Genomic DNA, 17,829 nt, shown 5'->3' on the forward strand with positions numbered 1-17,829 from the left:
CATGTTAATGAAGTCTAAAACAAAGTTAAAAAAGGACAAATCAAGTGGTTTCAAATAATTTCAGGGCAAATCCTTAGTATGTGGAATCCATTTTTCCTCCCATGTTAATAGAAGTACCATTACCCGGTTCCAAACCGATCCAAAGATTGAGAATGTTTAGGTGTTGCACAAATGTTTTTCCACATAACGGATGAATTAGATTTGACTTCTGCCATCAAGAAACTGGAGTTGTGAAAGTACCTCTGTTTCATTTGCAGTGCCCATAAAGATGTGGGATTCAGAAGATCCCATCCTTTCTTTGCCAATAAAACATAATTTTGTAATCAGTAGTTCCTTGATGCCCAGTCCACCATTATTCTTTGACATACATGCTACCCTCCATGGAAAAAAATGCAGTTTCCTTGTCTCTGGTGTATGACCCCATAAGAAAGATCTTCGGATAATCTCCATTCGATCTAGGATCCGTGCAGGTAAAATTGTACAGGACATCATATGAGTAGGCAGTGAAGATAAAACTGAATTTACTAGAGTAAGTCGGCCAGCCTTAGATAAACAACTCGCTTTCCAACCTACCAGTTTCCTTTGAAATCTTCCCAAAAGAGGAGAAAACATTTGAGCTCTACCCTTGCCTGTTAAATGTGGACCAAAGACAAACGTTAAACCCGCAAATTAACACATAATTAGCCGGGTGTCCAATTAATAGTTGCAAACAATAAAGTCACATTAACTTTGGAAATTAAAACCTGTAATTACTAGATTACTTAAAATTTTAGATGTCAACACTTGTCACCCAAATCAGTCTACAACAATATTCTATACCGAATTAACATATAAAATGACTAGATTACCCTTTGCTGAGAATCGGGGTCATCACAATTACCTAGACAGATCGTCTCTTTTTGGTAATAATTATCAAGAACTGATTTGGTTTCATCTATTTAACGGGATTTGTAGTGGATATAACTAAAGCGTGTACAACTCTATTGAACTTGAAGGCAAGCAAAGAAGCAAAACTGTGTACATGCAATAAACGACAATGCTTACGTAACATTAGTGACTTATTGTTATAATGTTACCAAACAATGTTTTCAATAAAATGTATATATGTTATTAATTCTTATGTTCATTGAAATTGTCTGCATACAGATTAATACAGTAAGTTCTTGGTATAATATAGAAACTTACACTAAATTACAGACTAAGTCCACTCTTTGTGTGTTATGTATTCCCGGTTTAGGTCCCTTCATATATAATGACAATGTATAATCTAGATATATATTATGTAGGCAAAATAATATGAAGCTACCTCAACAAAAAACATAGGATTAGTTAGGGTCTCCCCCCCCAACACACACACAATTATTAGTTGCTATTAGTGTAATATTTCTCCTTTTCCCCTTTTGTAAGATCTAACAGTCATATTTCTTCATGTGAAAACAAAATTTCATCTCGTAGTCGTTGGATCTTTCAACTTGGGGTAAACCTAATTAACCAAAAAAAATAAGACAACTAATGTTGAATATCAAGAAGAGATTCATTGTCTTTCAAAAATATAACTTTTGGAGAAAGATGATTCTATTCACATGAATGAAAATGGTTAAAATTATTTCATTTAACGACACTCGTTCAGTGAATGGGTACAAAGTCTAGTTATAATTAAAAAATGATGACATCAGCCGGTTATGAACTTATGATGAAATTAAAATTGAAGTGGAATTATGGAGAAATTATTATTGGGTTTTGTCCTTGGGATGTAATTTCTATTCTAGAATATGTAGATTTTTACATATCTTCTTATGGTCATGGTTTATTATGTATTGGCCTAGCTGGAGTTCTGACTATAGCTACAACCTATCTCATATTGGTGTTCAGTGTACCGCCCTCGATTTTTTAAAAAAAAAAAAAAAAAACACCCTTCTAGGCTGTGTTCTCCAAGTTAGGTATATGACTTTTTTTTCCCTTTAATTTTGTAGTTATATATAGTAGAAGGACCACTTTCGGGCTTTTGCCTAGGGCCCTGTATTGTCTTGAACCGGCCCTGCTTGCCCAAGTCAAATAGAATGTCCTGCACAGCCCTCCAACTTGACTTCGTGGAATGAGCGCATCCACGCTTTAATAAGTCGTTATAGCCAATAAATGCCCAGACTTTTGACAACATGATAAACTCCCACGGCAAATCGTCATTTTAGTCTCAACCAACTTCTTAGCACACAACACTATAAATATATCCCAGAGACTCATACTTCCTGGAACTTAATAGCACAAAACATTGTTCACATTCATTTTCTACAAGACCCAGCGCACAACTAAAAATCAAAATGGGATCCTATGCTTCCAATAGACAAAACCCGTTACTAACTTCCATTTTGGTCGGAATTCTTGTTTCGTTGCTTTCGCTTGAATCCGTTGTTGTGGGTCAGAACTGTGGTTGTGCTCCCAATTTATGCTGCAGTCGATTTGGATACTGTGGCACTGGCCCCGACTACTGTGGTGCTGGTTGTGGAGAGGGACCATGTAATGCTCCTCCAAGTACGAATGGTGTTACAGTGGCTGATATAGTAACACCAGAGTTCTTTAACGGAATAATTAATCAGGCGGACGCAGGTTGTGCTGGCAAGAACTTCTACTCTCGGGATCGATTTCTTGAAGCTCTTAATTCCTACCCACAATTTGGTAGAGTTGGTACACAAGATGATTCCAAGCGCGAGATTGCAGCATTCTTTGCCCATGTCACACATGAGACTGGACGTAAGTATACATACTTCAAATTTCTTCTTTTTATTCCTTTGGCTGAGATTAGTTTTCAGTAAAGAACCGGCATATAAGATTAACATGTCGTCTAAACATTCTTTTCTCTAAACAGATTTTTGCTACATAGAAGAAATAGATGGTGCCTCTAAGGACTATTGTGATGAAGCCAACACGCAGTATCCATGTGTTGCCAACAAGGGATACTATGGCCGTGGACCTATCCAACTTTCATGGAACTTCAACTACGGACCAGCGGATTTGATGGCCTAAACGCACCAGAAACTGTGGCTACGGATCCCCTCGTTTCATTCAAGACTGCTTTGTGGTTCTGGATGAATAACGTCCACTCAATTATAACTTCTGGACAAGGCTTTGGTCCTACAATCCGAGCGATCAATGGAGCTTTAGAATGCGATGGTCGAAACCCTGCCACCGTTCGTGCCAGGGTTGGATATTACACAAGTTACAGTAACCAACTAGGTGTGTCAGCTGGTGACAACCTCACCTGCTAAGACTCATAGTTTGCTATTGTATAAGTTTGCCATCAGTTGGCTACTTGACAGTCCTGTTTAAGAATCCAAATAAGCAGATTTCCCACAATGGCGTGCCTTTAGAATGTCTTGTGCCAGGCAACGCACTTGTGAGTTGTGTGCATACCGTACCATCTACCTAACATACAGCTTTTGTATTGTGATTCCAACTATCAAGTAGAATTTATAATGGAATAGTATCCGTTTTAACTAAATCAAAGTGAAGCAACTCCAAGCTATTCTATTGTTTCATTGACATTTTTCTTTTTCTTGTAATCTCAGGACATAGTAACTTCTAGTTTGATTTCCCTTCTTCCCAAAACCACCTGGACAAGCAACATACATACTAAACTGTGAAATGACATACCTCCTTCCAAGAATCCATGGGCCAGAAGAGGGAACATATGTATAATCCAGTTTAAGAAAATCCTGCTACTAAGCTGAACTAGATGCATGATAGCATATCACAGTTCTCAAATATTTCTATCTTGGAAGGAAGTTTAGATGAAGGCGTTGTCTAAAATTTGAAACATAGAGTTTTTCATTTACTTGCTTATATTTATTTATTTTTAAGTATGTAAGAGTTGTCAGGGCTCTAGCAGGTCTTGAATGAGGTCTGTTAATTATCCCCACCTTCCTTAGTGGAAATGGTGTTGAAATTGTTGGGGTTTATATCAATACCAATCGATTCCCCACTACACAGATAATTTGTACTAGGATCAATAACAACTCCAGACAACAATCTAAATATTTCCTACAACCAAACTAACATGCCCAACTCGCTAAACAACTATTAACAACAGATAATAATATAAAGCAGTAAAAGCATATCACAACACAAAGATATATCATGGTTCAGCCAATGGTGCCAACTTCCACAAGAACTAATCATTTTATAAAGTGGGAAGAAAGATTACAATCACTCCTTTCAGTCTCTCACCTTACTAGATCACTCCTTTATCTTTACAGGGTTGTTTGTCTATAAAGGTTCTCTCTCAATCTTGATTGCTTTCAAGATTAGGTTTTCTCTCTATGTGCTGTGTCTTTTTCGTGTCTTGCATGCGTTAGGTTTTGCCAAAAACCCAAACCTTATATTGCAAACTCGCGGTTTCGCAAAAATAGAAATCTTGACCAAAATAGACATGGGTGCAGGCGCGCCTCGGGCAAGGCCCAAGTGGAGCGCGCGCGCCCTAAAAACACTAGAGGTTGTTCACAACATGGGCGCGTGGGCGCCTAGAGCAAGACAAATAGGAGCGCGCGTGCGCTCAAGCTTCTCCACGTAAACTGAACTCCTTTTCTCCTCATGTGAGGGATAACTCCAACAATCTCCCCCTCCCGAACAGTGAGGGGGGATACCTCCATGTAATTTTCAAATCAACAGGAGGAGTCTGCTACCATTCCAGCGGTAGCATATCAAACATCAAACTTACCTTTCGGTAAGACTTTGGTCATCATATCCGACCCGTTCTTGTCGGTATGGATCTTCTCGATACACAAATGCTTGTCTTCGAGTAATTCTCTAATCCAATGATAACGCACATGTATGTGTTTGGATCTAGAATGAAAACTCAGATTTTTGCTCAAAAGGATGGCGCTCTGACTGTCATATAAAACTACAAACTGTTTCTACTTTAGCCCTAGTTCATCAAAGAACCTCTTCATCCATAACATCTCTTTGTAACACTCAGTGGCTGCAATATATTCGACTTCTGTAGTGGAGAGGGAAACACACTTTTGCAACTTAGATTGCCAAGAAACTGCTCCCCCTGCAAAAGTAACCAGATAACCGAGGTGTACTTCATCGAGTCAACATCACCTGCCATGCATGCATCAGTGTGGCCTTCAAGTAAAGGCTTACTTCCACTAAAACACAAACACGATTTGGAAGTGCCCTTGAGATATCTCAATATCCACTTAATACCTTCCCAATGCTCCTTCCCCGAATTTGACAAAAAACGGCTTACAACACCAACGGCGAAAGCAATATCCGGTCTTGTACACACCATTGCATATATCAGGCTGCCCACTGCAGATGTATAAGGAATCTTTTCCATCTAACTCTGCTCATGCTCACCCTTTGGACACATCTCTTTGGTCTTGCGGAACTGGCCACCAAGCGGACAACTGACTGGCTTCGCTTGATCCATGTTGAATATCTTCAACACCTTCTCAATATTGCTTTCTTGATAAATCCACAACTTCACACTCTTTCTATCACGAGTGATCTGCATCCCAAGTATATGCTTTGCTTGACCCAAATCCTTCATCTCAAAGGATTTACTCAAGTCTTTCTTCAGCTTGGACATCTTGTTGATGTTTGGGCCAACTATCAACATATCATCCACATACAACAAGAGCACTATGAAATCCCCGTCTGGAAATTTCTAAACAAACACACAATGATCGGAAGTAGATTTCTTGTATCCTTGCTTCACTAGAAAGGAATCAAACTTTATGTACCACTGTCTCGGTGCTTGCTTCAACCCATACAAGCTCTTTATCAGCTTGAATACTAGGTGCTCTTTGCCTTTGACCTCAAACCCCTCTGGCTGGTCCATGTAGACGTCTTTTTCAAGGTGTCCATGAAGAAAAACTGTCTTAACATCTAGCTGCTCAACCTCTAGGTTCATACTTGCGGTCATATACCCAATACCACCCGGATAGAAGTCATCTTCACTACAGATGAGAAAATCTCATCAAAGTCAATCCCTTTCTTTTGACCAAATCCCTTTACAACAAGGCGAGCTTTGTGCCTTGTGTGTGGATTATTCTCCTCGTGCTTAACTCTGTAGATCCACTTATTCTTAAGAATTTTTCTTTCTTTCGGTTTCTCAACTAACTCATAAGTGTGATTCTTATACAAAGAATCAATCTCATCATGTATGACCTTCAACCACTTCTCTTTGACCAAATCCCTTCACAACAAGGCGAGCTTTGTGCCTTGTGTGTGGATTATTTTCCTTATGCTTGACTTTGTAGATCTACTTATTCTTGAGAATTTTTCTTCCTGTCAGTTTCTCAACTAACTCATAAGTGTGATTCTTATGCAAAGAATCCATCTCATCATGCATGACCTTTAACCACTTCTCTTTGTCTGTACCTTCAAGTGCCTCTTGATAGTACATAGGTTCTCCACCATCAAATAGTAAAATATATGTATGTGGTGGATATCTAGTTAAAGCTTGTCACTCTCTGTCAGACCTCATTGCCCCATCTGCTGGTCACTCAGGAGGATGCACTTCTGCTTGCTCAGGAAGTGGTTCATGCACTTCATTTGCATCTTCTATACCAATAGGTTCTATCTCATCATGATCAATATGATTCTCATCATGAGCTTCAAACTCATGGTTCTCTACATTCTCAATGCCTTATGCACGTTCTACAGTAGGAACTTCTGGCTCAAAATCAACAAGATCATTAGTGAAAGCCTGAAGCTTCTCACCCTCCTCAAAGTCTGCTATGATTTGGTCTTCCAAGAACACAACATCTCGACTTCGGATTGTCTTCTTGTTAATCGGATCATAGAGTTTGTAATAAAACTTTTCATCTCCATAAACCAGAAAAATACACTGCTTGGCTTTGTCATCAAGCTTGGATCTCTCATCCTTTGGAATATGTACAAATGCCCTACACCCAAATACTCTCAAGTATCCATAATCAACATCTATGCCTGACCATACTCTTTCTGGATAATCACTATTCAGAGGCTTTGACGGTGATATGTTGATCACATGCACAGCTGTACGCATCGTTTCTACCCAGTAGTTTCTAGGTAGCTTAGAGTGAGATAACATGCATCTCATCTTCTCTACAATGGTACGGTTCATTCTCTCTGCTATTCCATTATGTTGCGGGGTCTTGGGAATGGTCTACTCATGACGAATCCTATAACTCTGGCAATACTCTTCAAACGGCCCAATATACTCACCCCCATTATCTGAGCGAATACACTTCAAAAGCTTCCCTGTCTCTCTTTCCACCATGTTATGGAATTCCTCAAACACGCCAAGTACTTCATCCTTGGTCTTCATACTATATCCCCATACATTTCTTAACACATTATCAATGAAGGTCATGAAGTATAAAGCTCCCCCGTGGGACTTTACTTTTATAGGACCACATAAATCTATGTGCACTAGTTCAAGGACATTGTCCTTTCTGTGAGACGGGAATCTTTGGAAAGACACCCTGTGTTGCTTTCCTACCAAACAATGAGTACATCTATTTAAATGTGTACTTTTGATGTCTGGCAAAGCCTTTTGCTTAGCAAGAACTTCCATCCCTTTTTCGCCCATATGACACAGTCTCTTGTGCCACAGTTCGGAGGAAGCTTCTTCTTCTGCCGCATTCACTTCTGCTTTACACAAATTAGCCTGTGTTTTGTAAAGATAGCAAGTTTTCTTCCCTCTGGCTACTACAATGGAACCTCTGTTCAGTTTTCATACCCCGTTACTAAACGAGTTTACAAAGCCATTGTCATCTAACTTCCCAGCCAAAATTAGGCTTAACCGAATGTCAGGGACATGTCTTACATCCTTGAGTGTCAAGGTGTAGCCGACATTGGTTTCTATATGAACATCACCAATGCTTATAATCTTTGAGACTTTACTGTTACCCATCTTCACTTCACCATATTCACCACAGTTGTAAGTAGTGAAGAATCCCTTGTGTGGTGTGACGTGATAGGATGCTCCTGTATCTATCACTCACTCTGTATCCTGGCCTGAGGTACTAAGACAGCACACACCACAATCTGACATAATTTCCACTAGACCATCATCGACTAGTGCGGTAGTATCTCTGCTTGTGTTTCCGTTCCTCTGTACCATGTCTTCATGTACACAATTGTTCTTCTCATCCCTCTTCAGTGTTCTGCACTCATACCTGAAGTGACCCTTAGTGGCACACTTGTAACACTTTATCTCTGCTTTAGGAGTTCTAGCTTCACCCCTAGATTTACTTCTTTCATCACCTCTAGATTGAGATGGTTTTCTGCTTCTACCTTTCTCCCGTTTATCTGTGACAAGAATCTCTGAGTGAGAGGAGCTACTTTTTAAACTCCTTCTAGTCTCCTCATTCAACAAAGACACGGTAGCCATCTCCATGGAAACGATTCCATCTTTGGTTGATCCGTGTAGAGAGACTGCTAATGTCTCCCAACTTTCGGGTAGAGAGCCTAATAGAAACAAAGCCTCAACTTCGTCTCCCAAATCAATCTTCATCAAATACATCTGATTGATGATATTTTGTACTTCGTTAAGATGCTTAGACATTGAATAACCTTCTTGGTACTTTGTGTTGGCAAACTTCTTAACGAGCAGCACTTTATTTCCGCCCGACTTTCTCTCATAGAGGTCTTCGAGTTTCTTCCACAAGCCAAAAGTTGTTGTCTCTTAGGATACATGGTGAAAGACACTGTCGTCAATTCACTATCGAATGTACCCAATTGCTTTTCTGTCAAGCTTACTCGACTCAGCTGCAGCAACCGATTCCGGTCTTTCTCTTCCATTCTCAATGGGTTGTGTCAAGTCCTTGCAATAAAGCAAGTCTTCCATCTTGGCATATCAAATGGTGTTGTTCTTCCTATTCAGACTCGCCATGCGAGTGTTCATGGAATGGTCCATCTCTACAAGTTATTTAAACTCAAATCTTCTCTCAGGAGTTTTGTCAAACACCTTCTGACCAAGATTTGGATAACACTCTAGGCTAATCTAACCAAGGCTCTGATATCACTTGTTGGGGTTTATACCAATACCAATCGATTCCCCACTACACAGATAACTTGTACTAGGATCAATAACAACTCCAGACAACAATCTAAATATTCCATACAACCAAACTAACATGCCCAACTCGCTAAACAACTATTAACAACAGATAATAATGTAAAATAGTAAAAGCATACCACAACACAAAGATATACCGTGGTTCGGCCAATGGTGCCTACTTCCACAAGAGCTAATTTTTTTTATAAAGTGGGAAAGAAAATTACAATCACTCCTTTCAGTCTTTCACCTTACTAGATCACTCCTCTCTCTTTACAGGGTTGTTTCTCTATAAAAGTTCTCCCTCAATCTTGATTGCTTTCAAGATTGGGTTTACAATTTGAATACTAGTAAAATATAGATTGTTGAATGCAAAATTTCTCGACCAGCCATTTCTCTATACCATTGGTCTAACTGATTTGGCCGGCAAAAAGATCTAATTACGAGTTCATTGTAAATATTTAAGTAAACTAACAAGTTCTCCTCTATACAGGTGGTTCTCAATTAGCTAGTGTCACAAAATAACGTGGTGCCCATCTGAATTGGCAACTTCGACAATGCTGCATGTTATAGAACAAGTTGAGCTTTGTAATATAATTGAATATCAAGACCAGCTAATGAACATTCTTAAAATCAACAAGGTCTGTGTTATGTAGTACATCTGTTTCATGGTCTACTTTATAAATGTGTTAGAAGACAAACTTACCAACTGCATTGATACTAAACCTTAATAATTGCACAATTTAATATATCATATTATCATATTATCATATTTGTTGTTGTTCTAGTAATGAGCTGCCTCATATTGTTTTGGTTCATGGAATTTTTGGATTCAATAAAAGGTGCTTTGTAATCTTTATATTTTGCTTAGGATTTTGACTGTTTTTCGTTTTATTATTGATTGGTAAAGGGTGGAGGTGAAATGACCCAGGAATTAAAATATCAATATATATTTTTTTTTAAAATAAATAACTCTGCCACGGTCCGTAGTTAACACAAAAGTACTTTTTCCCACGGTCTTTCACCGTAGGAACTATCTTATTCCACGGACTATAACTATCGGTAAAAGTAATCTTTATGTAGTAGCCTGATGTGCAAATATTGAACTAAGTCTGCGATGTAGAGGATAGGAGGCAACATAAGCAAGAACAAGGAGGAGCAACGAATCAAGACCGTGGAACCATAGTCCACGGGGTGGCAGGTGTATAGTCGGTAGGAGGGTCGTAGGATGACAAGACAGATGGACGGACCAGATGAGATGAAGAAGGATATAATAAGGAGAAGATGAGGAGAAAAAAAGAGGCCGCAAGAGAAAAGAGAGGAGAGGAAATAGTAAGAGAGAGAAAAAGAGAGGGAGAGAAGATTGTGTGAGAGAGAGAGTTTTAGTGTTCATACATTTGGCGCCGTCTGTGGGGACTAGAGAAAGGCAACTTAGAAATGGCACCGAAGAGAGCAGTGGGTAGGCCAAAGAAGGTTAGGGTTCATGAGCTGACGCCGGAAGCGGTGATTGAGGAGGGAGAATAATTAGAAGAAGGGCGAGCAATGGAAGAAACACGCTTGATGCGAGTGGAGATTGAGAGGCTGAGAGAGGAGAACGATGAGCTGCGGAAAGAGAGAGAGAAGACGGAGGAGGAGGCCGGGGGAGAACTAAGCGAGGGGTCCGAGAATGAGGGATCTGAAGATGAGGAGGAGACCGGACCAAATATAGTAGAAAACCCGGTAGCGGGGTTGACAATGGAGCAAGTCCAAGAAATGATAGACAATGATAAGGAGGCAAACCGGCAGCAGACGAAGGAGCGCGGGGGAGCGGCTAGTCAGGTGGTGGTTGGGTTGAATCGCAACCCATTAGCAGATGACATATGGGCCTCCGAGGTCCCAAAGTGGTTCGCCCAGTCGAGGTTTGAGAGGTATGACGGCAAAGGGGATCCAGCGAACCACATTCATCATTTTCGGCAACAGATGCTACTCTGGCAGGAGGCTAGGTATGACGGTCTACGGTGTATGATGTTCCCGGCTAGTCTTAAGGGAGGGGTGTCGGATTGGTATTACCGATTGCCGGCGGGGAGCATCAAGAGTTTCCAGGAGTTGGAGCAGGCGTTCATAGATCACTTCATACATCAGAAAAAGCGAGTGGTGGACATCATGGCTCTATTCAATGTGTGACAAAGGTCCACGGAATCAGTTAGGGAGTTTTTGTGTCGGTTCAAGGCAGAGACCCTGAAAGTTGAAAATCTGGATGAGAGGACAGCGGTGATAGCCTTTGAGAGAGGCTTGCGCCCGGGGACAGGAGTGCACCAATCCGTGGCCAATAATGAGATTGCGACACTACATGAGCTGTATCCACGAGTGGAAAAGTATATAAGATATGAAGATTCTATGCAGAAAGATTCCAAGAGAACGGGGAAGGCCGTGTTGTCCTTGGAGAAAGATCGGGAACGCCGGAAAGTGGGGACATCGGAGAAAGAAAGTGGGAGATACCGCGGATATGGAGCGCGAGCAGAGGGAAGCCGGGAAGGAATCCGAAGAGAGTACAGAGAGAGGAAGCCATACCGTGAGATGGAACAGACTCCATTGAACAAGCCGCTCAGTGAGATCTTGCCCCTAATAAAGGATCGGCCTGGGGTATAAAGGACCGCGAACCATGCCTATGGAGATACCGGAGAAGCCCTTCTGTGCATATCATTAGATAAGGAATCATGAGACGAATGACTGTTACGCTCTAAAATGGTTGGTTCAGAGAATGGTGGAAAAAAGGAGGATGGGAGAATTTGTGAGAGACGGTCGGAATAAGGAGCGCATGCCGCCGCAGGGAAGGATACTGGGAACCATCATGTGATTTACAGCGGGGAGGTTATGAGTCATAACACTCATAGAGACAAGATACGGCGGACCGCGAGCATCCAGCAGATTAATGAGAGAATGGATAGGCCTCGGCAGCGAGCTGGGACAATGGCAAAAAAGGATAGAATCGTGTTTAGCGACGCAGACCTAAGAGCAGTGGACTCACCACATGAAGATGCATTGGTCATTACAGTGGCAATGGGGAATTACATGGTGAAAAGGGTATTGATTGATTGTGGAAGTGTGGTAGATCTGTTGTTCAGAGGTGCTTTGGAGGAAATGGGAGTTGATCCTAAGCAGCTGCGTCCTTCGCGAACTAATTTGTATGGATTTAACGGAAGTATAACTGAGCCCATGGGGGAACTCTTACTGCTAGTGACAACAGGGCCGGTGACAGTCTTCTCCCGTTTCATGGTGGTGGATTCGGCGTCGCAATATAATGCAATCTTGGGAAGGTGTCCCATCAATGTATTATCAGGTAATACGATTCCCCACCCCTACTGGCATGTATGAGGTCTACGGTGAACATGTTACAGCAAAAAATAGTCATCGGGGAACTGCGAAGTGGCTGATAGGCGGATCAGAAGGAGAGGCTTCCAATCCTAGGAAGATGCTGGCATAGCAATTACAATGCACCTCAGGGGAAGAGGAGGGTGAGACAGCGTCGGATCCAAAAACGCTCGATGAGATAGAGGTGGTGAATATTGGGATAGGGGAAGAGGAGAAGTTCACGTCAATAGGATCTAGCTTGCCTGAGGAGTGGAGGGGTAAATTGATACAGTTCTTATTAGAAAATAGAAATGTCTTTTCTTGGACAATAGAGGATGTTACTGGGTTGGACCCCGAGTTCGCATGTCATCACTTGCATATAGAAGAGAACGCCAAACCCGTGAGGCAAAAGATGCGCAATATTAGGCCAAAATATGCTAAAGAAATCCGGGAAGAGGTCGCCAGATTGAAAAGGGAGGGAATAATCCGAGAGGTAGAGTTCACAGACTGGTTATCTAATATAGTCGCGGTACCAAAAAAGAATGGGAAAGTGTGTATGTGCGTAGACTTTACGGATGTGAATCTAGAGTGTCCAAAGGACATCTATCCCATGTCGTGAGTAGATGAGTTGGTGGATAAGACAGCCGGGTTCAAGATCTTTTCCTTCATGGACGCGTCGATGGGGTATAATCAGGTCGCGATGTATGGGCCCGATCAGGAGAAGACTTCGCTTTGGTGGTGGAGGCGTATTTTATCGCTATAATGAGGATGCCATTTGGTTTGAAAAATGCAGGAGCAACCTTCCAACAGTTGGGTGAGAAAATGTTTGAAAGCAAGATTCGGAGGAGAATTGAGATTTATATAGACGACATGGTGGAGAAAAGTATGTCAGAAGAGAAACATATAGAGGGGTTGCGAGAAACCTTCGGGATACTACGTAAATACAACTTGAAACTGAACCCAGAGAAGTGTACTTTCGGGGTGACTACAGGAAAGTTTTTGGGGTATATCATTACTCATAGGGGAATCGAAGCTAGCCCCGAGCAGATAAGGTCCTTGATAGAGATGCCATCTCCGCAGAATGTGAAGGAAGTACAACGATTAGCAGGAAGAGTCGCGGCTCTGAATAGATTCATCTCCAAGTCATCTGACAAGTGCAGACCGCTGTATCGACTGTTAAGGAGCACACCGGATTTTATATGGATCGCGGAGTGTGAAGAGGCATTCCAGGAATTGAAAAAATATTTGGGCAAAGCGCCTTTGTTGTCGCGGCACGAGACCGGGGAGAAGTTGTATTTGTACTTGGGGGCCACGGAGTATGCAGTCATCTCGGTTCTAGTTCGGGTGGTAGACAAGGTGGAGAAGCCGGAATATTTTCAGAGCAAGGCTTTGTTAGACGCGGAGACGCGATATAGTAGAATCGAGAGGTATGCCTTAGCATTGGTATTTTCAACCCTGAAGCTAAAGCCCTATTTTGAAGCACATGTGGTGGTGGTGGTAACGAATTTGCCTCTGAGACAAGCACTGAGAATGGAAAAATCTTGTAGAATGTTGAAGTGGGCAGTGATGCTGAGTTCCTATGAGATCTGATTATCGGATAAGAACCGCCGGAGAAGGCAGCAGCGTGGCTGGCTGAATTTCCGCGAGTTTCCGCAGAGGATCCCACATGGGGAGAGGAGATGATTATGGAGCCGGAGCGGGAGAGCGAGCCAGACCTTCTAGACCCGTGGGATAAGAGGAATGAGTGGAGGGTGTTTGCGGATGGATCGGCTACCGATGCATGCAGCGGCATAGGAGTCTTGTTGGTTACACCTGATAATAGCATAATAGAGCAAACCATGAAACTCGGGTTCACGGCGTCTAGCAATGAGGCAGAGTACGAAGTGGTGACCGCCGGATTGAGAATGGCCGAGGATTTGGGAGTGAAGGAGCTGACAGTCTATTATGATTCAAACTTAGTGGTCTGTTAAGTGAATGGAGGGTTCGCCGCTTGATGTCCCAAGATGGCAAGATATTTGGATGTGGTGCGTAAACGAGTTGAGAAATTCACGAAAATCTGTTTCCTTCACTTGGGCCGGGGAGAGAACAGACACGCCGATGCCCTAGCATATGTAGCAGCTGCAATTCCCGGATTGGAGGAGAGAATAATACATGTGGGAAGGTTGGAGAAACCGAGTACCGAGGATGAGATGGAAATTTGTCATGTCGCGGAAGAGAAGGAGGGTTGGATGGAGCCTATTAAGGACTTTTTGGCGGGAAAGGAAGTCACAAATAAAAGGGAAAGAAGGAGATGGGAGCAGACTTCTCGGAGATACCTTCTACTGGAAGGAGAGTTATATCGGAAAAACTTCAGTGGACCACTTCTAAAATGTTTGGGTCTGCGACTATCCCAGGAGGTGTTGGCAGAATTCCACGAGGGAGATTGCGGGAGTCATTCGGCGGGAAGGACAACGGCACACCGACTACTGACACAGGGGTATTTCTGGCCCCACATGAATAGGGATGTTGTGGAATTTTCTAAGAGGTGTGACAAATGTTAGAGATTTGCACAGTTGATATTCGCCCCTGCTTAACCCCTTCACAATGTCTCAAGTCCGTGGCCTTTCGCTATGTGGGCAATGGATATATTGGGACCACTGCCCATGGCCAGTGGTAAAAGGAGGTTCATGCTCGCGGCCATAGATTATTTCACAAAATGGATTGAAGTCGTGCCCCTGCAGCAGGTGAAGGAAGCGCAAGTCATCAAGTTTTTATGGGAGAATATCATCTGCAGGTTTGGGTTGTCGTAAGCCATCATAGCAGACAATGGAACTCAGTTTACAGGAACAAAGGTGGCCAGATTCTTCCAAGACAGGGGTTCTCGGCCCCTTACAACCCCGAGGGCAACGGACAGGCAGAGTCCTCCAACAGGACCATCATGAACAACCTAAAGAGGAGGTTAGAGGATAAGAAGGGGGCATGGGCCAACGAGCTTAATCATGTATTGTGGGCCTACCGGACCACACCTCGGTCATCCACCCAAAAGATTCCATTTTCGTTGGCTTATAGGGTGGAGCCCGTGATCCCGTCGGAGATGGTGGCAGCTACAACGCGGACAAAGGTCGTGGAGGAGGGTTCAAACTGGAGAATCTTAGCAGCAGATATGAATCTAGCAGAGGAAAGAAGAGACATTGCATGTATAAGGCTGGAGGAGTACCACTGGAGGTTGCAAAGACTGTACAACATGAGGGTCAAGCCAAGCTAGGTAGTTCCAAATAGGTGACTTGGTACTCTGCCGAGTGACACCTAGTACTAGGAAAGAAAAAGATTGAAAGTTGGGTCCAAACTGGGAGGGACCTTATACGGTGGTGGATATCGGAGGGGCGGGCACCTACAAATTGCGGACACAGGACGACAAACTGATAAGAAAAGTCGTGGAATGTGAGAATGTTAAAAAAAATTCACACTTGAATGTAATGGAAATCTATTGCTTGAATCTAGGGTTGTATGTAAATATATAATGCAACAGCACTTTTGAGAAGAAATCATTGTTTATAGAGGTAGGAGTCTAAAATAACTACGAGACGTGAAATGTCAACGAGACCGCGAAGGGATGAGCCCTTCGCTGACACAAGGTCAAATTTGGACCTGGGGTAAGGCGAGGCCCCAATGGCTTTCGGAACCTATGAATCCCGCGGAGCAGGGCGAGAGGCGCGAGTAATACAGGGGGCATAGAGCCTGAAGGTGGAGAAAGACAACGGAGGGGATGATCCCTTCGCTGATACGAGGCTAGAGATGAGCCGGGGGCAAGAGGCCCCAAGGGACGTGCTGAGAATACAAAACCCGCGGAGTGGGATGAGCCCTTCGTGGGGGAGCAAATCACACATGGTGCATGAAACCCCAGCGTGGAGGGAGACAGCGGAGGGGAAGAGCCTTTCGCTGACAAGAGGCTAGAGGGAGTCGAAGGCAAGAGGAGTTGCCCCATTCAACTCACCGAGGTTATAAAGTCTACGGAGCGGGAGGAGCCCTTCGCGGATTATAGAGACTAACGCCATGAGGGGAATGAGGCCAAACATAGAGAGAAATAGCGGGAAGTTGGAGTCCTTCACAGATATACTCTACCATCGCGAAAATAGCAAGAGGGACGAGCCTATCACCAATACAAGGAATTCGTCGTGGAGCACGGAGGCTGGATCACAGTTGAGGGAATATCCAGACTTAGAGGAAAAGACAAGGCCAGGGTTACAGAAAGACAAGAAAGAGGTGAAACTAATGGACAAAAGGTGCAGGATGGCTTAGGCAAATAGCAAAATCAAGAGAGGAAGAGATGACAAACATGCTGAACAAAATCAAACTTCACAGGAAAGAGATTAATATTCAAACATAAACCTAAACATATATATGGATGGGAACATCCGTTAATATTCAAACATAAACAGAAGCTAGAAAACAAGTGTAATGCAATAAGTGGCTCAGATAGGACAAAGGGACTTATTACAACAAAGTACAAAAGACAAAGAGTAGTTATATTGCTTCTCAGATGGGGAGTCAGTGGCAAGTAGGACATTAGAAACTTCTTCAGAGGGTGCGGTGGTGAGGGCAGCAGTAACATTCTCAGGGGTCCCAATATGGGTCTCTTCGGTAGCCGCGGCGGGGAGGGAGTTCTCATGCACCGGGGAGCGGGGAAGTGTCTCGGTGGTGGTCACTTCTTCATGGGCGTCTCCGGAGGGGGCTGCAGCTGGGGTGTAAGGCTTTTCAGGTAGAAGTCGTCCTTCCTGGGTGAGTCGGGCAAGCTCTTCCTGGATCTTCTTGGTTACCCGTTTGTCAGCAAGAGTCTTGAAGCATTCGCGAAGAGTAGCCATGTCATCTTGGTGTTGCTGAAGTAGAGTGGCGGTAGCAGCTTCCTGTTCTTGACGGAGGGAGTCGACGGCAACTTGGTGTTGTTAGGCTAAGTCAGATAGGTTGAGCTGATGATGTTCAAGGAGCATTTCCCACTGACTACTAAGGCGGTCATTCACCGAATCCATGTAGGTTTGATAAGACGACTCCGTGGAATGCAGTTCATCCTGGGCCTTGAGTTTGGCCATGTTAGCAGCGGCTAATTTGGATTGAAGCCATGCATGGGCGACCTTTAGTCCACAAGGGTCGTTGACCTCTTTCTCCAAGGCAGCCAATTTGTTCTTGGTGCTGAGAAGACCGCGGATCATGAAAGAAATGTCCAAGCTCACCTGGAGACAGAAATAGAGAGAGTAAAAAAAAATGAAAATGATGAGAGAATGGAACGTACCCGTTCCCAATTAATATAAAAGGAAGTGCGGTGGGTATCAAATGAACCCCCATCGGCGTAGGCAATGTCCCTAGGCAGATGAGAGTTGTAAAACAGGGAAGAGGCTACCGCCACATTGTCTAGGGCGGAGTCAACGGTGGATACTCGGCGGTTGCGCATGTTGAAGATGGGGCAGAAGTCTTCTGCA

The 17,829-nt window shown here is 43.1% G+C and overlaps 3 protein-coding genes across 3 annotated transcripts; all 3 read left to right on the forward strand.

Moving 5' to 3' along the window:
- The first annotated feature begins 2,180 nt into the window (after positions 1–2,180).
- On the forward strand, positions 2,181–3,496 carry LOC147509943 (endochitinase EP3-like). The gene is given in 3 exon segments (XM_086602088.1): positions 2,181–2,748; positions 2,864–3,001; positions 3,004–3,496. Coding segments are annotated over 3 exon segments (828 nt in total). The 5' UTR covers positions 2,181–2,318; the 3' UTR covers positions 3,264–3,496.
- Positions 3,497–11,965: 8,469 nt separating this feature from the next.
- On the forward strand, positions 11,966–12,509 carry LOC147509944 (uncharacterized). Its single transcript, XM_086597956.1, has 2 exons — positions 11,966–12,365; positions 12,424–12,509. The coding sequence occupies exons 1-2, from the start codon at positions 11,966–11,968 to the stop codon at positions 12,507–12,509; spliced, it is 486 nt and encodes a 161-aa protein (XP_086454082.1).
- A 1,870-nt stretch (positions 12,510–14,379) lies between these two features.
- LOC147509945 (uncharacterized) lies at positions 14,380–14,916 on the forward strand. Its single transcript, XM_086597957.1, has one exon. The coding sequence runs from the start codon at positions 14,380–14,382 to the stop codon at positions 14,914–14,916; it is 537 nt and encodes a 178-aa protein (XP_086454083.1).
- Positions 14,917–17,829: the final 2,913 nt, after the last annotated feature.

The sequence above is a fragment of the Coptis chinensis genome, chromosome 3 (genome assembly GCF_015680905.1).
Source record: "Coptis chinensis isolate HL-2020 chromosome 3, ASM1568090v1, whole genome shotgun sequence".
Lineage (NCBI taxonomy): Eukaryota > Viridiplantae > Streptophyta > Magnoliopsida > Ranunculales > Ranunculaceae > Coptis > Coptis chinensis.